The 24,425-nt window shown below is 39.8% G+C and overlaps 1 protein-coding gene across 2 annotated transcripts in view; it reads right to left on the reverse strand.

Moving 5' to 3' along the window:
• The window catches only part of Slco5a1 (solute carrier organic anion transporter family member 5A1), a 107,151-nt gene that overhangs the window by 52,900 nt on the left and 29,826 nt on the right, over positions 1-24,425 (reverse strand). For both annotated transcript variants that reach the window (XM_090338666.1, XM_090338665.1), the window contains exons 2-3: positions 8,893-9,025; positions 2,168-2,385 (exon numbers count right to left, since the gene is read on the reverse strand). In XM_090338666.1, the coding sequence (XP_090194792.1) occupies positions 2,168-2,385; positions 8,893-9,025 (351 nt within the window). The remainder of the gene's footprint in view (positions 1-2,167; positions 2,386-8,892; positions 9,026-24,425) is intronic.

Genomic DNA, 24,425 nt, shown 5'->3' on the forward strand with positions numbered 1-24,425 from the left:
CTAGCTTCTCTCTCATTTTTCTACTACCCAATTCATATATTTCACACTGAAGGCATCTACTCCTAAGCTTTAAGATATATCATTTAATATTACCTATACTTGTAGCTCTCTCCTTGAGTCTACTTTATGCTCTCAATAAATTAAGAATCTCAGCATATCTATCTATTTTAAATTCTTTAACATCAACTTTGTTTCAACTATGCCATTAAAAAAGACATGTCTGTGACAATAGACATAGGGTCTATAATACAGCTATGAAAAATAATCGCTGATCCACACTGCAGAGGCTTGAGCCACACCAGGATCTGGAGAATCCTTTACTTTATCATCATAGTTTCTGGTATCCCAAAAGGATACCAGTCACAAAATACTTGGTGGGAAAGGACCAAGTCTAAAACTTAAGTGGCCAGAAGCACTCTCAGTAAAATGTCCCTTCACTTGCTTGGAAAGATTTAGAATAAGTTAGAATTCTAATTCTCAATGAATAGTCATTTTTTAACTAGTCCAATCTAATATGATTATTTTCAGTCTATTGGGATAAACCCTTAGTTACATAATTCTAAGCCTCTAAGTTTCCTCTTCAGTCTTATAGTTAATAGCTAAAATAAAGAGAGAAAGAGGCTGGGAGTGTGGCCTAGTGGTAGAGTGCTTGCCTAATATACATGAAGCCCTGGATTCAATTTCTTGGTACCATATACACAGAAAAGGCTGGAAGCGGTGCTGTGGCTCAAGTGATAGAGCACTAGCCTTGAGAAAGCTCAAGGACAGTGCCCAGGCCCTGAGTTCAAGCCCCAGGACTGGTGGGGGAGAAAGCAGGGAGGGAAGGAGAGAAGGTGGGAGGGAGGGAGGGAGGGAGGGAGGGAGGGAGGGAGGGAGGGAGGGAGAGACAGACAGACAGACAGACAGACAGAGACAGAAAGAGAGGAAGGAAAGATAGAAAGAAGGAAAAGAAGAAGGAAGGAAGGAGAGAGAGAGAGAGAGAGAGGAAGAGAGAGAAATTTATTGTCAGGGTGATGTCCAAAGGGATTACAGTTACATACATAAGGTAGTGAGTACATTTCTTGTAGAAGGAAGGAAAGAAGAATGATAATGTGCTTGATAAAACTTATCTGACTTGACTAAAATATACATTTAAATATTTTGTCTTATAATTTATGAAAAAAATTAATTCCGAACTGGGAGTCAGTGGCTCACACCTTTAATCCTAGCCACTCAGGAGACTGAGACCTGAGGATCCTGGTTTCAATCCAGCCCACACAAGGTCCGTGAGGCTTTCTCATCAACCACTAAAGAGCTGGAAGTGGATCTGTGGCTCAAGTGGTAGAGGGTCATCCTTGAGCACAAAAGCTTAGGGAAAGTGTCCAGATCCTGAGTTCAAGTACCAGGACACATACATACATACGTACGTATGTACATACGTACGCGCACACACACACACACACACACACACACACACACACACAGCAGATTATCACTGTCACTTTATGCTCTAAGCCAGTGCTTCACACACTAGCTAGGAAAAGGACCTTTGCTTTTTCTATTAGCAACCTACCAATGATACCTTTGCATGAATTTTTAGAAAAATTTATGAAGTGAATTTTTAGAAATTTTGTTTTTATATTTTTATCAAACATGGGGCTTGAACTTGGGGCCTGGACACTGTTCCTAAACTCTTCTGCTCAAGACTAGCACCCTACAACCTTGAACCACTAGGCCTCTCCCAGTTTTCTGGTGATTGATTGGAGGTAAGAGTCTTCTGGGACTTTCCTGCCAGAGCTGGCTTTGAATTGCAGTCCTCAGATCTCAGCTTCCTGAGTAGCTAGGATTACAGGTGTAATTACAGGATTCCCAGCTTAGAAATTTTATTTTTAAGACATGCAATCTATAAGCCTATTTTTCATTATTATTAGATTCAACATACACACTGACTTGTCAAATTTCACTCCCAATTTCAATGTTTATGTAGTCTGCTGGCAGATTCTTGTCGGTGGCACAAGTTTAGACCCACACTTTCTCCTCTTTTTGAGTGCTGGGGAATGGAATCCAGGGCCTTGAATGTGCTTCACGAGTGCTCTACAACTGAGCCCAGCCCCAGCCACTCCATCACACTTGAACAAGCACTAATCAAAAGCACCACGCATGAATTTATTCAAGATGTATACTTTACCTCGGACGTTCTTTCCAAATCCCATAGAAGAAACTTTTTTGTCCACTTGTTCACTGGTGTTTGATTTCTCCTTCATAACGTCATCATCGCTAACGACATCAACAGAATATTTTTTTTTCTTCTTTTTCTTGTGTCGAGGTGGAAGCTTTTTTGGAAAAGTAAACATTGGGAATATCACAAGAAACATTGCAATGGCACAAAGGAGGAATCCACTCCACCTAAAAAATCGGGAAACGTGAGTAGCATTTACAGCTTTTCTTTTCTGCCTGAGAATAAATTAGCAAAGTAGAAATTTGTGGTAATAAAATTCTCCAAAGAAATCTTTTTACCATCATCAACTGTAAAGCAATAGAAAGAAGAAAAGGTACAAACTGATAAAAAAAAATAAAGGTATTTTTCCTTTTCTGTGGTATGATTAGGAAATCTTTTCCGCAATTATACTATTATGGTCACAGATAATATACTCAGCAGCCTGATTAGAATTTCACTCAAGTGTTTTTCTGTATCTATGTGTTAGTTCTGCTAATGTAGGTTGACAATATTATAATAATTTCATGAGACGCTTATTAGAAAAATAGAAGTTGTTCTTGCTTTCAAGAACCTATCACATAGGTATAAACAAGTCCAAATTACAAAAAAAAATTCTCAAAGAAATGCAAGAGTACAATTGTGTGTTAGAGCATGGTATAGGTTATGAATACTGTAAAAGTCCAAAGAGGGGAGGGAAATCAAGGTGTCAGAAAACTTCCTAGGTGTAGAACCTTATGGTGTAGACTCAGACATTGACTGTACAACCAGTGCTATGTAAACTCAGAGAGCTCATGAAGATTACAGAGACTAGAACCTAAATTCTATTAGGAGCAGTATTAAGGCCTGAAGCTTCATATCTACACAGTTCCACATGAGGCGATTTCTCAGACCCTTTCCCTTTCCTGACCAAGTAGAGGTCTGTGATCCTATCTAAAAGTGTGGCCACGTCCAGCTGTCTTCAAGAGTTCCAAGTGAACTAACGCTCCAACGCTGGCCTCTATAGCAAGCCGTTCCTATTAGTAATATTCAGCATGCAGGCAGCAATCTAAGCATCAATGATAAATTCAGCCCAGGAAGAACATAAATCAACTATGAATTGAAAACTCATTTTAAATGTCTATTAAAATACTGTTACAGGGGCCGGGAGTTTGGCCTAGTGGTAGAGTGCTTGCCTAGCATGCACGAAGACCTGGGTTCAATTCCTAGGTACCACATACATAGAAAAAAAAGCCAGAAGTGGTGCTGAGGCTCAAGTGGTAGAGCTCTAGCCTTGAGAAAGTCCAAGGATAGTGCTCAGGCCCTGAGCTCAAGCCCAAGACTGGGAAAATAAATAAATACTGTTACAGGGGGCCGGGAGTTTGGCCTAGTGGTAGAGTGCTTGCCTGGCATGCATGAAGACCCAGGTTCAATTCCTTGGTACCACATACTTAGAAAAAAGCCAGAAGTGGTGCTGAGGTTCAAGTGGTAGAGCTCTAGCCTTGAGAAAGTCCAAGGATAGCACTCAAGCCCTGAGCTCAAGCCCAGGACTGGCAAAATAAATAAATAAATAAATAAATAAATAAATAAATAAATAAATAAATAAATAAATAAATATACTGTTACAGGGTGATAGAAGTCACAGTTTAGTTGCGGGGTAGGGGAGTGTAGTGGGAGGGGGAAGGATTGCTAGAATCATCCAGTAATAACCCAATGTGGCCCCATCAATGAGATAAAAGTATATCAATGATGAGACTGGGAGTTTGGCCTAGTGGTAGAGTGCTTGCCTAGCATGCACGAAGACCCAGGTTCAATTCCTCAGTACCACATACATAGAAAAAAGCCAGAAGTGGTGCTGAGGCTCAAGTGGTAGAGCTCTAGCCTTGAGAAAGTCAGTGCTCAGGCCCTGAGCTCAAGCCCAGGACTGGCAAAAAAAAAGAAAAGTATATCAATGATGGTTGCTCAAGGCCAACCTCTAGCAATTCCAATTATTCAGAACATTATTAAGAACCTAGTGCCTGGCACGGACTATATAATTCAAAAGTGTTGCTGAATAAAGAAAGTAACAACAGGTGGTCATCTGTTTGCAAGGAACATAGCTATGACACTTTCTGCCTAGATTCTTTAATACTTCGCTGCTTCCAAGGCCCAGGCCTATCAGCATACCACCCATCTCCATTTACCAGTTTGGAAATCCTCTCCGCTAGCCCTATATTAGAGTTTCCTAAAATCCAACATCAACATCCTCTTTCCATGGAATGGCTGAAATACTGCCTGCACTGTGGTTTCACACACATACTGGCAATATATCCTATCCTTACCACTTACTAACTATAAGATCACAGGGGAAACTATTGTGTCTTTCCACTTTGACTTTTCCCATCTGAAAGAAAGGGTGAGAAGTCATTTTGTAAAGTCCTAAAGTTAATTACAGTTAAGTTAATTATTTTAATCATGATATATAGAATGGACCTACTGAAATGCCTGTTACTAAATCAGTGATTATTTCATGGTAATTAGCTTTGATTAATTCCTTTTGAGTAATCTGCTCTCAGCCTTATTACCCCACCCTACCCACAACCCCCGATCTAAAATTTTATGCATTTCTTAACCGTATGTTCTTCTTAGACCAAAGTAAGAGGACATCATTGGAGAAGGGGACAAATTATAGCAAACCAATAACAATGATATTGAAGTTTAGAGTCATTTCAAAGCAGACCAAACCAAGTCTACATTTTTCAATAGTGTTAAAAGAAAAAACCATTGATAGGAGATGTTATCATGATGGATATGGAGACTATCACTGAAGAGTACAATGATAAAAGCTGAGTGGGACAGGGATGTATATTGAATGATAGGGAAAAAAAATCACAATGACAATTCTAAAATTGAAAAGCCGGAATACTCTAATTCCTTTTGTGAGGCATTCAGCTGATAGTATTGAAATGTTCTGCCTGACACTGGGGCTTTGGTCAAGTAATTCAACTCCCTGAACATCAGTTCCCTTATCTACAAAATGGGGATAATAGTAGTCACTACAGGTGGCTTATACAAGGCATAAGTACAATGGTTACAATACTGTTATTACAATACACAACACATAGTAAGCACCTAATAAACACTAACATTGTTCCATTCCTCCTCTCTCCTCCCTCCCTTCCTTTCTTTTCTCCTTCTTTCTTTTCTTCCCCCCTTTTTCCCTTTCTTCCTTCCATCCTTCTTTCAGCATCTAGTTAATGAATTGTATCACATAACCATGCCTTTATTCAGGGTGGTTGTTACAAACAGGACTCAAATAATCAAAACACAAATCAGTTTTGACATAATTTTATTTTTACTACTAAGGTCTTGTACAGAGGATTATCATTTCAGAAATCAGGTAATGAGTACAGTTCTTTTGTGGGACACTGCCACCCTTCCCTTCTCTTCAAATTCATTTTTAAATAGACCCTGATTATGCAATTCTATATTGATAACCTTTCTCATTTACAGAACTAATAGTGTGCCGAGAGCCAATGGTTCACACCTGTAATCCTAACTACTCAGAAGGCTGAGACTGGGGAATGTGGTTCGAAGCCAGCCTGCGCAGAAAAGTCCGTGAGATTCTTATCTCCACTTATCCAAGAAAACTGAAAGTCATGCTGTGGGTCAACATGGTAGAGCACTAGCCTTGAACAAAAAGAGCTCAGCAAGGGCCGGGAGTTTGGCCTAGTGGTAGAGTGCTTGCCTAGCATGCACGAAGACCCGGGTTCCATTCCTCGGTACCCCACATACATAGCAAAAAGCCGGAAGTGGTACTGAGGCTCAAGTGGTAGAGTGCTAGCCTTGAGAAAGTCCAAGGACAGTGCTCAGGCCCTGAGCCCAAGCCCATGACTGGCCAAAAAAAAAAAAAAAAAAAAAAAAAAAAGAGCTCAGCGACAGTGTGCAGGCCCTGAGTTCAAGCTCCATGACCAACAGGGAAAAATTTAAAAAAGAACTAATAATAAGTTACAAAAATGGCTCATGGGCCTGGGAGCATGGCCAAGGACAGTGCTCAGGCCCTGAGTTCAAGCCCCAGGGCTGGCCAAAAAATTTAAAAAATAAAAAATGGCTCATGCCTGTAATGTTAGCTACTCAGGAAGCTGAGATCTGAGGACTGTGGTTTAAAGCCAGCTGGAGCAGAAAAGTCCCCAAGAGACTCTGATCTGCAATAAACTACTTTAAAAAAAAAAGTCAGAAGTGGTACTGACTTGAGCAGAGAGAGGCTGAGGGACAGAGTTCAAGCCCGAGGACCAGCACACACAAAACATAGATACACTTAATTGAACATTGTTTGAGTTAAAAACATTGCAGAGCTAGCATCTGGAAAGCAGATGTAGCAACCCATTAGAGCTCTCCACAAATGAACTCAGTCATTCCTTACCATAATCCAATGAATCCAGTAAGAGGTAGGACCTCTTATTATATGTATTACAAAACAAGGAAGGCACAAAGAAGTAATTTTTCCAAAGCCACCCTATGCTATTTAGGTGTGCAATGGAAGCATATGGCTTTATGGTCTATACTCCAAATTGTTTGTGTGGCTTACCAGATGGATTACTCTCTGTCTACTAAAAAAGTTTTAAGTGCCAACACAAAGCACTCACCCATAGCACTAAAGCTTCTACTCCCCTTCCTGGCCCTCAGTTGTTTCTTATCTTACTTTCATTCCCATTGTTCCCTTATCACCACCACATTCTCAGGACATCTAAATAGGACACAAGATATATATATTAGATAATCATAAGTATATATTTTTTGCCAGACCTGAGCACTGTCCTTGGGTTTTCTCAAAGCTAGAACTCTACCACTTGAGCCACAGCACCATTTCTGGCTTTTTTTCTATGTATGTGGTACCAAGGAATCGAACCTGGGTCTTGGTGCATGCTAGCCAAGCACTCTACCACTAGGCCAAACTCCTGGCCTCATAAGTATATTTTAATCATTTACTTTTCTTTTTTTTTTATTTTCTTTTTACTTTTATTATTTTGCCAGTCCTGGGGCTTGAACTCAGGGACTGAGTACTGTCCTTGGGCTTTCTCAAGGCTAGATAGAGCTCTACCACTTGAGCCTCAGCACCACTTCTGGCTTTTTCTATGTATGTGGTACCAAGGAATTGAACCCAGGTCTTCATGCATGCTAGGCAAGCACTCTACCACACCTGACCTTTATTACATTTTTGTTGCTATTATAAAGGTCCACTGTACAAAGGGGTTACAGTTACATAAGTTAAAGGGTACATGTTTTGTGGACAGTGTCACCACTTCCATCACTCTGTCCCGGTTCATCTAGTTTTCTAACAATAAAAAACTAGCCTACTGTGATTTGTTTCAGAACTACAAAGAAAATAGCTAAAATTTCACTGTCAAGAACTTAAAACTCCTGTATCTATTCCTTATCACTAACAAGATAACACCTCTTCATCTGATTAAAAAAATCCTACCAAGCCAAACTCATCTGTATCTTAGTGCTTCAATGAGGAGTACTTATGAGAATAAGAGGTGTTACATAACCTAATTCATATTATCTAACTGCTAATTACCAATCTTACAGTTATGAAGTCTTTTTCTTATAATAAAATGAAGAAAGAGGATAAAATATTCAAAGCAACTCTTTAGAAAGTAATTATTTGACATTTATAATCCTGTATATGCAGTGTTCTCTTTGCCAAAAAATGAAAATTTCATAACAACCCCTACCTACTACTAATCAATGTCAAGTGAATGTAAGACACTAATATTTTTTCAGTTAATGCTTTTGTGATTATGAAGAAATAATGTATACTCAAGGACTATGAAGATCTCTCACACATCCTTTGTTATTCAGATAAGAATGATACCCAGGGTTGAAATTCTCTTCCTGAATCCTAAACATTACCTATTTGGCAGATAATTAAAGTCTAAGAAAGTGAGAAAACATGTGGGGAAACAGAATACTAACAGAGAAAAACATCTGCTAAGAGAGTGGCAACGTAGAAGTAGGGCTAGAGTCCTGGACCATGGGAGAAGATTGTAAAGCAGAAATAAAAGTATAATCATAAGAAAACACATTTTAAATCATTGAAAAGGAAATGAAAACTATGATTAACCAGGAAAGTGCAATCATGACCTCCTGGCAGCAGCCCTCTTCTTGCACACTGCTGTGAAGGAAATAGCCCAGTCTTGAAGAATGTGGATTAAGACACTGCCACCATCTCTGTACTAGTTTTCTGTTGCTGCTATAACAACCATGCACTTGGTGGCTCAAATAGCAATGGAACGGCCAGAGAGAAAATACTTCTGAATGCTCTAGCTAAAGGAGAACCTCTTTTCTTACCTTTTCTGCTTCTGAAGTTTACCTGTGTATTTAGACTCATGGCCACTTTCTCTAACTTAGGAGCCTATCACTCCAAACTGCTTTAATTGATGTAGCTCCTTGTCTAACTGTGGCCATCATGTCTACTTCTTTCCTTCCATTAATAATGGGTCCCTAGAAAACATATTAACTGACTCCCCATGTTCAGATCCTTAATTATATCTGCAAACTCTCTTTTACTATGGAAGGCAACATAGCCATAGGTTCTGGGCCTACCTATTGCCCACTCTTAGGCGAGTTTTAGCTACTTTGTATCCCTGAATGAAGCAAATTTAAAAACAGAAGGGTACTTAAGGTTAACTACCATTGGTAAGAAATAAAATGCAAAACTTAGCACATAATCTTACCAGTTTCCAATAAAACGAGGGTCATTCTGGTCAAGGTGAACAGGATTTCTGGGATCAACATAAAAACCAATCAGAAGTCCACCTAATAAATATCCGACTGCAGGGCCCAGTGCTCCCATGACATACATGATGGCTGAGAAGACAAAGGGGAAATGTGAACTGCAGCAACATTCCATACAAATGCCAATCATTCTTTAATTCCACAGGCCTACTGCAAGCATGCCATACTTAAATCCATATGTCATGACAATAAGAAATGATCATTTCCAAAAAGAAGGAAGGGAGAGAAGGAAGAAGGAAAAATAAAGAATGAAGAGAGGGAGGGAGGGAAGAAGAGAAGGAGGGAATCTCGAGAAGATAAAAAAGATAGAGAAAAAAATGGAGGAGCCACTGTCCTAGCAGGAAGGTTCCAGGAAATAAGGAAACTCAAGGTCAGCTTGGCTTTGAAGCTGATTTAGCTGGTTGTCAAAGCTGTTCAAGTACCCTCCAACTGCTAATATTTTTTCAAACCAGCATTCCAGATTCAAAGAAGTCCTTGTAATGCACTTAGTTTATTGTCAATTGAGAAATTTTAAAAAGAAATAAATCTTCCTAAATGCAGAGGACCAGAACACCTAACTGTGGTTGCCTAAGGAGCCAGGAAACTTCACATCTAGGATCCTCTATGTCCTAGGAACACAAAGCTATTACTTGGTAAAAAAAAAAAAAAAAGAAGAAGAAGAAGAAGAAGAACTTTGCCATAAAAATGGACTCATATATTAGATCCAAACAGTACAAGAGCAATGACTCAATATTCGGGTACCCAAGGTTATGGACATGGACGTGGTCTTGGAGATATAAACATAACTACATAGACATAAAAAACTATGATGGGCTGTATACTCTATAGACATAATGTTTTATTACATAGATTAATATGTATCTATGACACACAAACCCTCAGCTTAACTTTAATTATGTTCTAAAATCTATGTGCCAGTGACTGTATATAGAGATTCTCTTCTTGAATCTGTTAAACATGACATTTGAAATATAATGTAAAAATCAATATTAATAAAATCTTTAAAATAAATACATAAAAACATAAAAATGAGCCCATAAAAACAGATTTGATTTACTTAATTTTTTCATATTTATATTCTTAACTTCTCGAATTTAAAATTTGAACATGCTAACTTAAAAATTTTGAGATAAAAGGATTTTTTTCATTATCTACTTGCACAAAGAAGTTTCAGTTCAGAAATGTGGTTTATAAGCACAATATATTACCACTTCCATCATTCTCCCAAAGAGATGGAATTTCTTGAGAGGCCTAGAAAAATCTAGCTAATTTTTTTATTCTACTTCAAATCTTTTTCATTGTTTTTGTTTGTTGTCTGTTTATTTTTTTATTGGTCATGGGGCTTGAACTCTGGGCCTGGACATTGTCACTAGCTGTTCAACTCAAGGCTAGTGCTCTATCATTTTGAGCCACAGTGCCATTCCGGTTTTCTGGTGGTTAACTGGAGATAAGAGTGTCACGAACTTGAGTGCCCTGACTGGCTTTGTGATTCTCAGATCTCAGCCTCCTGAGTAGCTAGGATTACAGATGTGAGCCACTGATGCCAGCTACTCCAAATCTTTTTTTGGTAACTACTAAAATTAACTCGGGGACAAATCCATAAACACTTTCAGGCATTGCTAGGTGTGAAGCACAATAAACTCAGGTGCTAAGAGTTTCTCACTTTGTCTGCCATCATGCTTTTTTATACAATTTTCAAAAATGTTTTATTCTCTTTAAGTATTTGTACAAAGAAGATGCCACTTACCTAAGCTTTGACCTAGTCTTTCTGAAAAAATTATACTATTTGAGTTCCCATCATGCATTTTAACTACTAAGTAGGCAAACTTTTCTATGTCATTGGACCAGTATGAACTTTATTGGAAAGTAAACTGGGCAAGTCAGAATGCCTTTAACTTACTTTTTCTTCTACATTTAAATTAATTTTCAATAATCTTGGCCCTGCTGTTACTTACAACACAAACAAGATTGTCATTGAACACCTGCTGTCACTTTTCACACCATTATAAGAGAAAGTGAAACATTTACTTTACAAAATCATCTGCTTGCAATAGTAAGACCTTAAGCTCTGCCACGTCCAGTATGTGTTTAGAAATGGAGTGTGAATGCACAGCTTTAAGCAACTGGCATTCTTTGAGAAGCATGCACTCCATAAATAAAATTAGAAGCTTGATAAGCATCTTGTTAATCTCTTTGTTTATAGGCCAAACTGTAACTCAAGAATAGAAAGTACTTTTTCAGGGAAGGTATTCCCATATGCATAGGAAGATAAAATTTATGTTTGCATCTCCAGGCAAGTCGGCACCATTTCCAACTTCAAACTGTAATGAGGCCAAAATGTGACATGAATCATCCTCTCAAAAATAGTTCCTCTGGCAGGAGAGATGCTGTCTTACAAACACACAGAGAGGAGGGTATTTCCGACACACTGTTGATGCCCAGGGCATTTGAGTGCAAATCTTGGAGCCAAGGGAGCACAGCTTGTGAATTGCAAGATCACATAGTCACCCACTGGATGGAGAATTTGTCTGGGAATATTCAACAAAAAGAATTCAGCTATTTTATAAACTATAGATAAAGCTTTTTATTAAAAAAAAAAATCCAACATGGCCAGGAGTTTGGCCTAGTGGTAGAGTGCTTGCCTAGCATGCATGAAGACCCAGGTTCGATTCCTCAGTACCACATGCATAGAAAAAAGCCAGAAGTGGTGCTGTGGCTCAAGTGGTAGAGCTCTAGCCTTGAGAAAGTCCAAGAACAGTACTCAGGCCCTGAGTTCAAGTCCAGGACTGGCAAAAAAATTCCAACAATGTAACTATAAATATGTACTTTTCTTATAGAGCAAGGCCTTTAAATGCAACAGAATCACACACACACACACACACACACACACACACACACACACTCAACCTAGCTTGATTTAGTAACCAAAATCATCTTCTAGGAAGTATTTAAGTATCTTTGGCCACTGAGTTAACACCACCATTGTGGCTCATTTGGTAATGCTCTCTGCTCTTTAGCAGACATGCCTACATCTGCTTTTACTTCTGTGCAATGTATTGTCAACTCTGACAGCCTTAATGAGTTTCTAGAAACATGAGACCGGCCATTTTTACACCATAATATCTTGTAACTTTTCAAAACACAGCTTTCATGGAAATCTGAACTTTAAAAATTGACTTTCAAATTCTGATCTTACATAATTTACCTTCTCTTTCTCATATTTTAAGTTTGCTTACTTTTTCTAGCCCTATTCACAGTGGGCTAAAATGTTTTTTGTCTTTGTATGTTGCATTGACTTTAAAACATTAAGCATTTTTTATACTTCCTTTTATTTTAAATATCTTTAAATCTCATACGGATTCATTCTCTATCTTTTTCTGTGGGTACCAGGCTTAAACTCAGTGCCTCTTACTCTTATTCAGCTTTCTTGTTCACAGTTGAACCTTACCACTTAAGTCATATATTTCCAGCCTGATATTTTACCAGTTAAGCAGAGTTGGACTCTTCAGTACTTTTCTGCCCAGGCTGGCTTTGAACCACCATCCTCCAGGTCTCTGTCTCCTGGATAGCAAAAATTATAAGCATATGCCCCTGAAGTCTAGATTCTTTGTGTCCTATTAAACATTAAATCTTTAAAGACATCATTTTTGCTTGGAATTATGTTTGACTTCTGCTGTGATGGATTCTGGTACTAGCTGATAAGAAGCTGTCCTAGTATCTAATCAAATCTGCTTATGGCCTTCTAGATTCTACCCAGCTGCCCTGCACGACTGCCTGTCATATAGAATGGTAGCCTGAGAAACTAAGGGTTAATTCTCCTGTAACTCCTGTCTTATTTGGCCACCTCCATTCCTGGAAAAATCCAAAGAGATTCTTCTTCCTCATCATAAAATCCCCACAGGGCTTCATCAGAAATAATCTCAAACAGAATTGTTCCGCTGTTCAGTTCCAACCCTATGGCCCATCTTTCTGAATTTTCCAGTCTATGCTGGATAACTCCATCTGGATAGAAACCCAGCCCAAGCCATCAAAAGTGGCACCAGCACTCTCAAAAGTGATTGGTCAGCCATCCATGAACCTCACTGGACCGTCCTGAGGATGCAGGCAGCACCAAGTTGACTTCCTACCCTTCACTGGCTGTGGGAAATGTTATCTGCTACTTGACAGTAAAGAAAGAGTCCCTTCCGAGGTGATCCAGAGGGTAGGCATGGGAGGTTCAAGTGCCAGTCTTGTCTCATGAGCACTTGCATCTCTGTCCCCACCAAACCTCTTTGTCAGGGGAATTCAGTGGAGAGTCTAGAGGTACCAGAGGCCTCTGTGCATCTTGCTCCTGTTGTCTTCATCCATTGAGAATGGAAGCAATTATTTTCATGTAATCTCTTCGTTCATGAGCAGTAAAAGAAGCACCATCTTCAACTGGTGTGCACTGGGGTTTTTGTTTTGTTTTGTTTTTTGTCAGTTGTGGGGCTTGAACTTTGGGCCTGGGCATTGTCCCTGAGCTCTTCAGCTCCAGGCTACCACCCTAACCCTTGAGCAATAGTGCCACTTCCAGTTTTCTAATGGTTAATGGGAGATTAACCAATGGTCTTTAGTGCCTGGGCTGGCTTTGAACTTTGGTCCTCAAATCTCAGCCTCCTGAGCAATTACGATTATGGGCATGAGCCACTGCCTGGAGTGCCCTGTTTCTTTCTGCCTTTGAATATCCCACCCACTTCTGGTAAAAGCAATTCTGCTTTCTTTTAAAGAAACCACCCATTCCCTCATAGACACAGTTTCTCGGTCTCTCTCTGTCCCTCTGTCTCTAGCTGTTTGTCTTTCTCTTTCTCCTCCCTCCTTTCCCTTCATTCTCTCTGTCTGTCTCTCTCATGCCAATCCTAGGGCTTGAACTCAGGGCCTGGACACTGTCCCTGAGATCTTTTGCTCAAGGCTAGCACTCTACCACTTAAGCCACAGCTCTATTTCTGGCTGTTTTAATGGTTAACTAGAAATAAGTATCTCACAGATACTTCCAATCTCCCCAGACCTCAGCTTCCTGTGTTGCTACAACTACAGGTATGAGCCACCAATACTCAGCCCTGAATTCTTCTTCAGATCTTTACTCAGTGGTATTCCTCAGAGAAGCCAAAGCCAGTATCTCTGTATGTGACCCCAGTAGCATTGCCCCTTGCTGCCACCACGCACCTGGAGTTTTCACAAGGCACAAACCACAATATATGACACCTACACACTTGTCTACTTAGTGATCTGCCTCTGCACTGGAATGCCAGCTCCACAGGAACAAGGACTGTCCTTCCCTGATGCATTGCACATCACAGTTGTTCATAAGATCTTATAATGATTTGCTGAATGCACATTCAATGAAAACATGGATTTTGAATCTTGAGTAAAGCAGCAAAAGCAGTTGAAGCTTCATCTGATAGCAGAGCCCTGGAGGGCCATCTATTGGTTTCTACTCACTAGACCCCTTGGGCCATCTGTCCTTGTGAGCTATCCATACATTCCCCCCAATCCAGAATCACTGACTTCTATGATTTACAGATTGTTCACAGGCCACTGCCCTCATCACTTGGGTTTCCTGGGTCCCTTGAGCCTCCTCAGGACTGGTATATATTTGCCACACTCTCATTTTAAATCGATCTCCAAGTTACCAGCCTTCTAAGTTTCCCCAAACGCATCTTCTTATCACTCCCTGGACATGGCTTCCTCACACTCCCTCTCACCCGGGAGGCTGTGAATGACATAAGAACGGATGCTGACAGTTGCTGAGTTATAAGCATGACTCAGGTCCAGGACTGAGTCTGGACTTACACCAGATGGTACCAGAGATTCACATTCTGTGCGCATGTTCACAGTCCTCTAAGGACCATTCAACCTAGCCCGGGATGAAGTGTTAGGAGGCCAGGCAATTCCTGCGTATGTTGGTAACATGGCTACCGCAGACATCTGCACTTCACTACAGTGTGGTAACAGTGACACCAACTCTGATTGAGTTTGCATCTCTCCCTAAAATCCTTCATTGACCGACAGCATCATCTTTATTGAAAATATTCCATCGGGGACTAGGAATGTGGCTTAGTGGTAGAGTGCTTGTCTGGCATGCTTGAGGCCCTGAGTTCAATTCTTGGGTAACCCATAAAGAAAATAAATAAATAAATAAAATTAATTTTTTTAAAAAAAGAAACTATTCCTTTTTTTCACTGATTCCATTCACAAACCAAGAAGATAAGAGGCCTTTGATTTTGGTTATTTTGAGAAGCATTCTTTTCCTTTTAATGATTCAGTTACTTTGACACATGCCTGATAGCAAAAGACCAGCTGCAATGACAGGCATGGAGAAGTCTGTCACTTAGCTGAAACATCCAGAAAACATCTCAGGTCCCATGCGAGAGGAAAGGGGAGCAGCTATGCAGCCGTGGGCAGTGTTTCCCTCACTACCATAGTGAGATATCAATGGTCTAATTCTACTACCATCCTCTAGAAATGTTTCCAAGTCATCTTAAATTTATTTATAGCATATTTTTTTCCCTCAAAGGGAATTTATGAGAACATACAGAAGCAGCTAGTGGCACTTAATTAGAATCTCTAGTTTGAAAGGATGGAGTGTCAGGAAGGCATGGAAGAAAGCCTGCCAACCTTTAAAAATTACATTTGGAAGGGGAAAAAATATGAAGTTTTACAAAAAGAACAGATTCATAAGGCAGACAGAAAATGCATGCAATAAATGAAAACACTAAGGAGCCCCCCAAACATTTTAATCTTCTTATCAAAAAAACAGAAGCTGCAAACAATGAGATGTAATAGTAATCGATAATGAGCATCACCAAAACGACAGCTATGATTAGTGCATGTATAAAATCAGTGAACTGGTTATTCTTCCTGTCAGCTGGTACACAGTTACACAATAAACTATTGGACAGTAATACACATGTATATCATGATGACATTTATCTATTCATGAGAAGAAAAAGAGAGACAGCATTAATAATAAGTGATTGCTATCTGAATCTTGACTCATAATATGCTTATTACTTCTAACGCTTATAAAAATCTTTTTTGTTTTTTGTGTGTTTTATTAAAGAATGTATTTTTATTGTAATTAATAGAGGGGTAACAGTTACATTTGCCAGATAAAATGAGCATTACTTCACACATATTGATACCACTTCTCATGCTTTTGGCCCCATTTCCCCTCATCTTGTTTTCTCCCCTTTCCTTTCCTATTTCAAATAAACAAATAGATGTATATACAATATACCAGATTACAAGGTAAGATACTGTAACAGTATGAAAAAAACCAATGGACAGCAAAAAAGATGAGAAATAACATAGTACATTAAGAACAACATTCACAAATTATATAGCTCTTGCTTCCATATTCTAGAGGTCCTTTCATTTAGCCTCATCCTATATAGCCTTATGTATCTAGGTTTTGAGCTATTGTAATCCTCTGCTAGGAGAGTCCAAGTTTTGTACTAATTATTGTAAATGAGGGAAACCATTGAGCCTATGTTCCTTTGGATCTGTCTTACTTCACTTAATATGATTTTTCCAAATCTTTCCATTTCCTTACAACAAATGATGTGATGTCGTTCTTTCTGATGACAGCATAGAATTCCATCTTCTTGATCCGATATCTACTGAGGGGCATCTGGGTTGGTTCCATATCTCTGCTATGGTAAATAGTGCTGCAATGAACATCCTTGTGCTAGTGGGTTTAGTATGTCCTTGTTTCTGGACAATTGGGTAAATGCCAAGGAGTGGAATTGCTGGGTCATAGGGGAACTCTATGTTTAGTCATTTATGCTTTCCATAGTGGTTGAACGAGTTTATACTCCCACCAACAGTGTAGTAGTGATCCCTCCTAGCCACATCCCCGCCAGCATCTGTTGTTATTACATATGAAAATCTTTTATACCTTGAGGAAATACTGTTTTTTCAAATGTGAATAAAAATGAAGGATATAGAATGCATTAACATGAACTTGATTATCTCAAATACATAAAAGACTAAAAATGCTACAAGAACTAATATACTATCTACATATCTATTTCTATATATATTGGAAAGTTCAATTTGTAAAGTTACAGAAAATTCAAGCTAACATCTAATAATAAAAATGGATTGGTGGTTACCTTCTTGTCAAAAAGAAAAGAGAAAGTTTAGAGGCATGAGACAATTTTTGATCAAGTTGGATGTGTTCCCAGCCTTGATTACAATGATGTTTTCAAGAATGATAAGGGAGGAAGGTAAGCCAAACTTTTTCCAGCTGTGCACATATTTACACAGAGTTTATTTTATGTCTATTATTACCCTAGAAAAATACAACTGGTGAAAAAATCAAATAATTAAAGAAGTAGGCCAGAAGGAAATATTTATATGTTAAAATATGTTTGCTTAGGGAATATGGAAAATAACTTTGCATACTTTCAGTGTTTCTAACTAAATCAAAACAAGCAAAACATGTATGTATACATAAATATATATACATACATTTTATGTATATACATGCATGCACACATACATACACTTTACCTGAGAACTATGGCTCACACTTGTAATCCTAGCTCTCAGCAATCTAAGGATCTGAAGATCATTATTCAAAGCCAACCTGGGAGGGGAAATCTGTGAGACTCTTATCTCCAATTAACTACCAAAAATCAAAATGTGAAGCTGTGGCCCAAAATGATAAAGCACTAGCCTTGAGCACAAAAGCTCAGAGACAGCAACCAGGCCCTGAGTTCAAGCCTAAGACCATAACACCTTTATCTCTTTCAACCACTAGTTCAGTATCAAATCAACAAGCCATCTTCTGGCTTCATTTGTTCCTCTATTACAGCACCCTCTTTAGGGCACCAGTACATAATGAACATTATTAGTAAGTCTGAGGAAGAAGAATTGCGCAATGGTAAGGCACTCCTCCAATTTTTCTTCATGATGAACTATTATAATAAATCAAGGGTTGGTAGGCTGCCAGGCAAATCCAGTAAGTAAAGTTTTATTGGAACCCAGCCACACAGATTTCATTTACATACTGTGTGTGGGACTCGGTAGTTCCAACAGTAATAGTGTACCCACACGGCCTAAAATACTTCTTATCTAACTCTTTAGAGAAGAAGCCTACTGGTTTTTATACTAAAATAATAGCAGTTCTTTATTGGGCATTTACTATTTTTTTCAAGTATCAGCCATCAATAAAAATTTCTTTTAATTTTCATCTGTAAGGCAGTTGTAATTATCTAAGCTATGAATATAAATCACAGAGGATCTGGTTAAATGCCATTTAGAGTCTATAAAAGAGCTACCTTTCCATAAATGTTTAAGTTTTAACAGGTAATCAAGATAAACAATATAAATGTAGCTAGGTATGCTAGTACATACATGCAATCCCAGCACGCTTGAGAAGGTGAGTTCAAGGTCAATCTGGGCTACATATTGAGACCTTGTTTCAAACAAATAATAAATAAGCCAGGCACCAGAGTCTTGCACCTGTAATCCTGGTTACTCCAGGAGGCTGAGATCTAAGGACTGCAGTATGCAGCCAGGCCAGAGAAGTCTATGAGACTCTTATCTCTGTTAACTACTAAAAAAGCCAAAAGTAAAGCTGTGGTTCAAGGAGTAGAGCACTAGCCTTGAGCAAAACCAGCTCAGAACCAATGCCCAGGCCCTGAGTTCAAGTCCCAGGATCAATTCAAACACACATCTCCATCATCATCATCATCATCATCATCATCATCATATAAATATGAAAAAATTACTTGTATACAATGGAAATTTATTCCCAAAGCCAATTTTCTCAAGATTGGCAATTTCTCCGAGATCCAACTTTCAAGTATAAAAGGCCTAAGCAATATTTTAGTTGAACTATGATTCATGCTAAAGTCAAATAATATCAGCACTATTGTTTAAATGACTACCTGCAGAAACCACATTAGACTCTTTATATCAATTGTTCCATTGAATACTTTATAAAACAAATAAAAAAACTAAAGGCCCTGAGTTCAGTCCCCAAACTATGTGTACTCAATTTTCCCAGTGTACAGCTGGAAAAGGGAAAGCTGAGTCCCAGAGAAGCAAAAGAGACAGCAGCTAATAAGTGGCAGAGCCAGTCAGAATGAGGCTTTATTGGAAACCAAAGCTTGTCTTCATTTCATTTGAGGTTATGTGTCTCCCAACTCTCTCTGTCTCTGTCTCTGTCTGTCTCTCTGTCTCTGTCTGTCTCTCTGTCTGTCTCTCTGTCTCTGTCTCTCTGTCTCTCTCTCTGTTGCTCTCTCTCTCTCTCTCTCTCTCTCTCTCACACACACACACACACACACACACACACACACACACACACACACACACAAAGTGACAAGTAGCCTTTAAGTCTCTACTGGGCAAGAAATTGATCTTATAAGAGCTGAAAAACTTCAAAATATTTTTGCAACTGTTAGTAACAAGAGTCATAAAAACATTGGCCATAAAAAGGAAGCCCATTAGTTAGATTTCTGTCTCCAGTTTCACCACTAATTAGCTGCCTAAGGATAACAAAAAATGTACATTATGTGGAAAAACACATCCCAAATATGTTGCATGACATTTATTTTTAGTAGTTATGATGAAGATGCCACGGAAAATGCCAGCTGTTTAGCTATCTCCTAGGAAGGACGAGTTATTGCCAGGAAGCAGCTCTCAGGTAAACAGGCACAGTGTGCCACAGCCCATCCCTCTTGGCCCATGGAGAAGGATGTTTTTCTTAGGAATACCTGGGCACAAGTTGTATGCAAATGTCATATGTCCTATGCAATCTTCCTATGGCCATTGGCATCACCCCACCTATCTATTGGATGGTATATGTATATGAGGGGCTTGAACTCTGAGCCTGGGCGATGTCCCTGAGCTCTTCAGCTTAAGGCTACTGCTCTACCCCTTGAGTCACAGTGTCTCTTCTGGGTTTTCTGGTAGTTAATTGGGGATTAAGAGTCTCCTGGTCTTTAGTGCCTGGGGTTGGCTTTGAACCTTGATCCTCAGATCTCAGCCTCCTGAGTAGCTAGAGGATACCTTTAATGTTACACTTTTTCCACAATCTAGGCAAAATTGTGCTGGCACTGTAATACTGCCTTCACTGGTCACTGGAAAACATATCCTTTGTCCGCAAGTGTTCAAAGTCAAGGCCTATGCTAATTGCAGGGAGAGTGGTTACTAGGAGATAGCATTTGACATTGGTGATTGCAAGATACTGCTCTAAAGACTTCAGCGGATTTTTCTCAGTGGATCTCTCTGCAATCCTATACGGAAGTGCCACGACTGTTTCAACTTGAAGCCTTATCCTTTATAGACACTCCATCAGGCCAAGGAAGGATTCATCTGATTAAAGATAAGCCCTGACTCTCTTATTTGATAATAAGAAAGATCTTGTTAAAATACAGTTCTTGGGCCGGGAGTTTGGCCTAGTGGTTAAAGTGCTTGCCTAGTATGCACAAAGGCCCGGGTGCGATTCCTTGGTACCACATACATAGAAAAAAGCTGGAAGTGGTGCTGAGGCTCAAGTGGTAGAGCTCTAACCTTGAGAAAGTCCAAGGACAGTGCTCAGGCCCTGAGCTCAAGCCCAGGACTGGCAAAAAAAAAAAAAATACAGTTCTACTAAGGTATATGCCTAAGCCATTTGTTTCTTTTCTTATACAACACATTTATATACAGCGCTGTAAATTCTCATTTAGAATTTGGCAGGGGGTATGAACTGCAACAATTATTGTAATCTCTCTTTTCATTGTTAAAATTATGATTCTGAGGCAAAGTAGAACTTTAAGATATATTCAGAGCCACCAAAGGATGAAGATGATGATAGGATAAATCTTGTGTTGAGTATATTTCATGATTTCCAAAATATTTAAATATAAAACTTGCCTATTTTACATATACACCTGAGAGCAAGGAATAGATGGGAAATCTTTAGGTCTTTCTCTCCATTTCTCTGTGAGCCCAAAATCTGTTTTTGTAAAAATGAAGAAGGAGGAGGAGGAGGAGAAGGAGGAGGAGGAGAGGGGGGAGGGAAAGGAGGAGGGGGAGGAGGAGAAAGAAGAAGGGGAAGGGGAAGAAAAGGAAGAAGGAGGAGGAGAAGGAGGAGGAGGAGGAGGAGGGGGGAGGGGAAGGGGGAAGGGGAGGAGGAGGAGAAAGGGGAAGGGAAAGAAGAGGAGGAGAGAGGGGAGGGGAAGGAGGAGGGGGAGGAGGAGGAGGAGGAAGAGGAAGGAGAAGAGGAAGAAGGAGGCGGAGTAGCAGCAGCAGCAGCAGCTAGACCACCAGTTAGGGGAACATATTTGCTTATATCCAGGATACGTGAAAAGAATTCTTACAACTTGTTGGTGATTTGGCTCAATGTTTGCCTGTCACATGGAAGGCCCTGGGTTTGACGCCCAGCACCAAGAGAAAATAAAAAAATAGTCTTACAAATTCAATGGCCAAATAATACTTTAAAAAAAAAAGGGCAAAAGATGTTGAATATTTTTTTAAAGAAGAAAGTATGAAGAAGGCAAATTGTCTGTGAAAAGATTCTCAGTATTGTTAAGCGTTGCATAAATGAAGATGCAAGCGATGAGAAACTTCTGTCACCAGAATGGCCAAAATTAAAAAGACCACCTCTATCAAATAGTGGAGAGAAAGTGAAACAACTGGACGGCTCCTGAATCACTGCTGGGAGGTCAGTGCAGCCATTCTGGAGAATAGTCGGGGTAGCTTCCTAAAACTTGTATATACCATTAGACATATAAACACCAGCTGGGCGCCGGTGGCTCATGCCTGTAATCCTAACTACTCAGGAGGCTGAGATCTGAGAATCTCGGTCACCGATGAACCACCAGAAAACTGGAACTGGTGCTGTGGCTCAAGCAGTAGAACTCTAGCCTTGAACTGAAGAGTTCAGGGACAGCACCCCTGGACCCTGAGTTCAAGTCCCATAACTGACCAAAAGAAAAAGGAAAAAAAAAACATTACTAGTGTTTATCTAGCAGAAAGATTATATATATATATATATATATATATATATATATATATTATTTTCTGTCAGTCCCGGGGCTTGAACTCAGGGCCTGGGCACTAAGCCACAGCTGCACATTGGCTTTTGGGTTGTTAAGTAGAGATAAAAGTCTCATGGACTTTTGTGCTCAGGCTGGCTTTGAAGCCCCATCTTGAGATCCCAGCCTCCTGAGTATCTAGGATTTCAAATGTGAGCCACCAGTGCTGGCTGGTATATTTTTGTAGTAGTCTAGTAATACATAACAAATCGTGGCTGGGAACGATGGACTCATGTCTATAATCCTAACTACTCAGGAGGCCGGGATCTGAGGATCACAGTTCAAAGCCAGCCTGGCACTAAAGTCTGAGAGACTTTTTTTTTTGCCAGTCCTCGGATTTGAACTCAGGGCTTGAGCACTGTCTTTGGGCTTTTTCCTCAAGGCTAGAGCTCTACCCCTTGGGTCACAGCACCACCGCCTGCTTTTCTATGTATGTGGTACTGAGGAATCAAACCCGGGTCTTTGTGCATGCTAGGCAAAGCACTCTGCCACTAGGCCAAACTCCCAGTCCCCACTCATCTCCAATTAACCACTAAATAATGGGAAGTGGGGCTGTGGGCTCAAGGGGTAGCACAGTAGCCTTGAACTGAAGAGCCTAGGGACAGCTCCCAGGCCCAGAGTTCAAGCCCTGTGACCAACCAAAAAAGAAAAGAAAAGAAAACCTGTTTATGGGAATAGAAATTAGCCATTGTAGAAAATAGTCTGGTGTTGTAAGGAAATGGAAAGACTTAGAAAAAAAATCATATTAAGTGAAGTAAGCCAGACTCAAAGGAACATAGGCTCAATGGTTTCCCTCATTTGCCATAATCAGTAGAAACCTTGGGCTCTCCTAGCAGAGATTTATAATAGAACAAAACCTAGATACATAAGGCCATACAGTATAACACTAAATGAAAGGACCTCTAGGATATAGAAACAAAAGCCATATAATGAGTGATTGTTGTCCTTAATGTACTATGTTATCTCTCATCTCTTTTGCTGTCCCTTGGTTATCTGATATTGTTACAGTATCTCACTTTGTTATCTGATATATTATATATATGCGTATTTGGTTATTTGAAATAGGATAGGGAAGGGGAAGATGAGGGCAGTGGGGGGGGGGGAAATGGGGGCCAAACATGAGAAAGGGTATCAATGTATGTGAAGTAATGCACCTTCTATCCGGTGAATATATTGTAACCCTTCTAATAATTAGAATAAAAAATATGTGGAAAAAAAGAAAGTAGTATGGTGGCCAGATGCCAATGGCTCATGCCTGTAATCCTACCTACTCAGGAGGCTGAGATCTAAGGATTTCAGCTCAAAGCCAGCCTGGGCACCAAAGTCTGTGAGACTCTTATCTCCAAGTAACCACCAGAAAATTGGAAGTGGCTTTGTAGGTCAAGTGGTAGAGCACTAGCATTGAGCTAAAGAGCTCAGGGACAGCGACCAGGCCCAGAGTTCAAGCAATAGAAGGGAGGAAGGGAGGAAGGGAAGAGGGAGGGAGGGAGGGAGGGAGGGAGGGAGGGAGGAAGGAAGGAAGGAAGGAAGGAAGGAAGGAAGGAAGGAAGGAAGGAAGGAAGGAAAGAAACTATGGTGGTTCCTCAGGAAATAAAATGTAGATTTGCTATATGGTCAAGCACTCTGTCCTGCACATATATATATAAAGAAGAATTCCAATTCCATGTCAAAAAGATACTTAAACTCCCACGATCATCAGAGCTATGGAGTCAACTTAATTATCTACCAGTATATAAATGACACAGCCAGTAGATGATGCCTGTAACCCCACTCACCCAGGCTGGAGGTTGAGATCTAGCAAATTTCAGTTTGGGGTCATCCCAGGCAAAAAAAAAAATCTCCAAAATAACCAGCAAAAAGCCGGGCTGGGGGATGTGGGCCCAGGTGGTAGAGAACCAGCTGAGCAAGCAAGCTGAATGAGCAAAAGCATGAGGCCCTGTGCTCCAAAACCCTGTGCTGATTGAGAGAGAAGTCAAAACCTAAAGTTCCCAATTCCTCACCTCCTGTCCAAATACTCCTCCAAAATACCCAAATTAATCAAACTCTCCTCCACCTTCTCCACAACTTTAAATACACTGCTTTCTTTCCACCATCATGTGTTTCATGATTTTCAGTAGAGCAGCTAGCAGTACAAGCCTAGGACTTCTATATAATACAACAATGGCTGCCAGAAGCAGAGATACCACCAGGGTGGGGACAAAAGAAAGATGCTCATCAAAGGGACAAAGTTTCACTTGGATTGAGGATTTTTAAAGTTCTTACCACCAAGAGGTAAATATGTAAGGTGATAGACTTGTTAATTCACATGACTTAATCAGTCTACACTATAATTAATTACGATTGCTGAGCTTGAATAATAGCATGAATTCATGCCCACAATCCCCCAGTCTAAACCCTTATGGCTATGTAGAAGATTTTTTGCATTT

Source organism: Megascapheus bottae, chromosome 9, assembly GCF_031878675.1.
Source record: "Megascapheus bottae isolate mThoBot1 chromosome 9, mThoBot2.hap1, whole genome shotgun sequence".
NCBI lineage: Eukaryota > Metazoa > Chordata > Mammalia > Rodentia > Geomyidae > Megascapheus > Megascapheus bottae.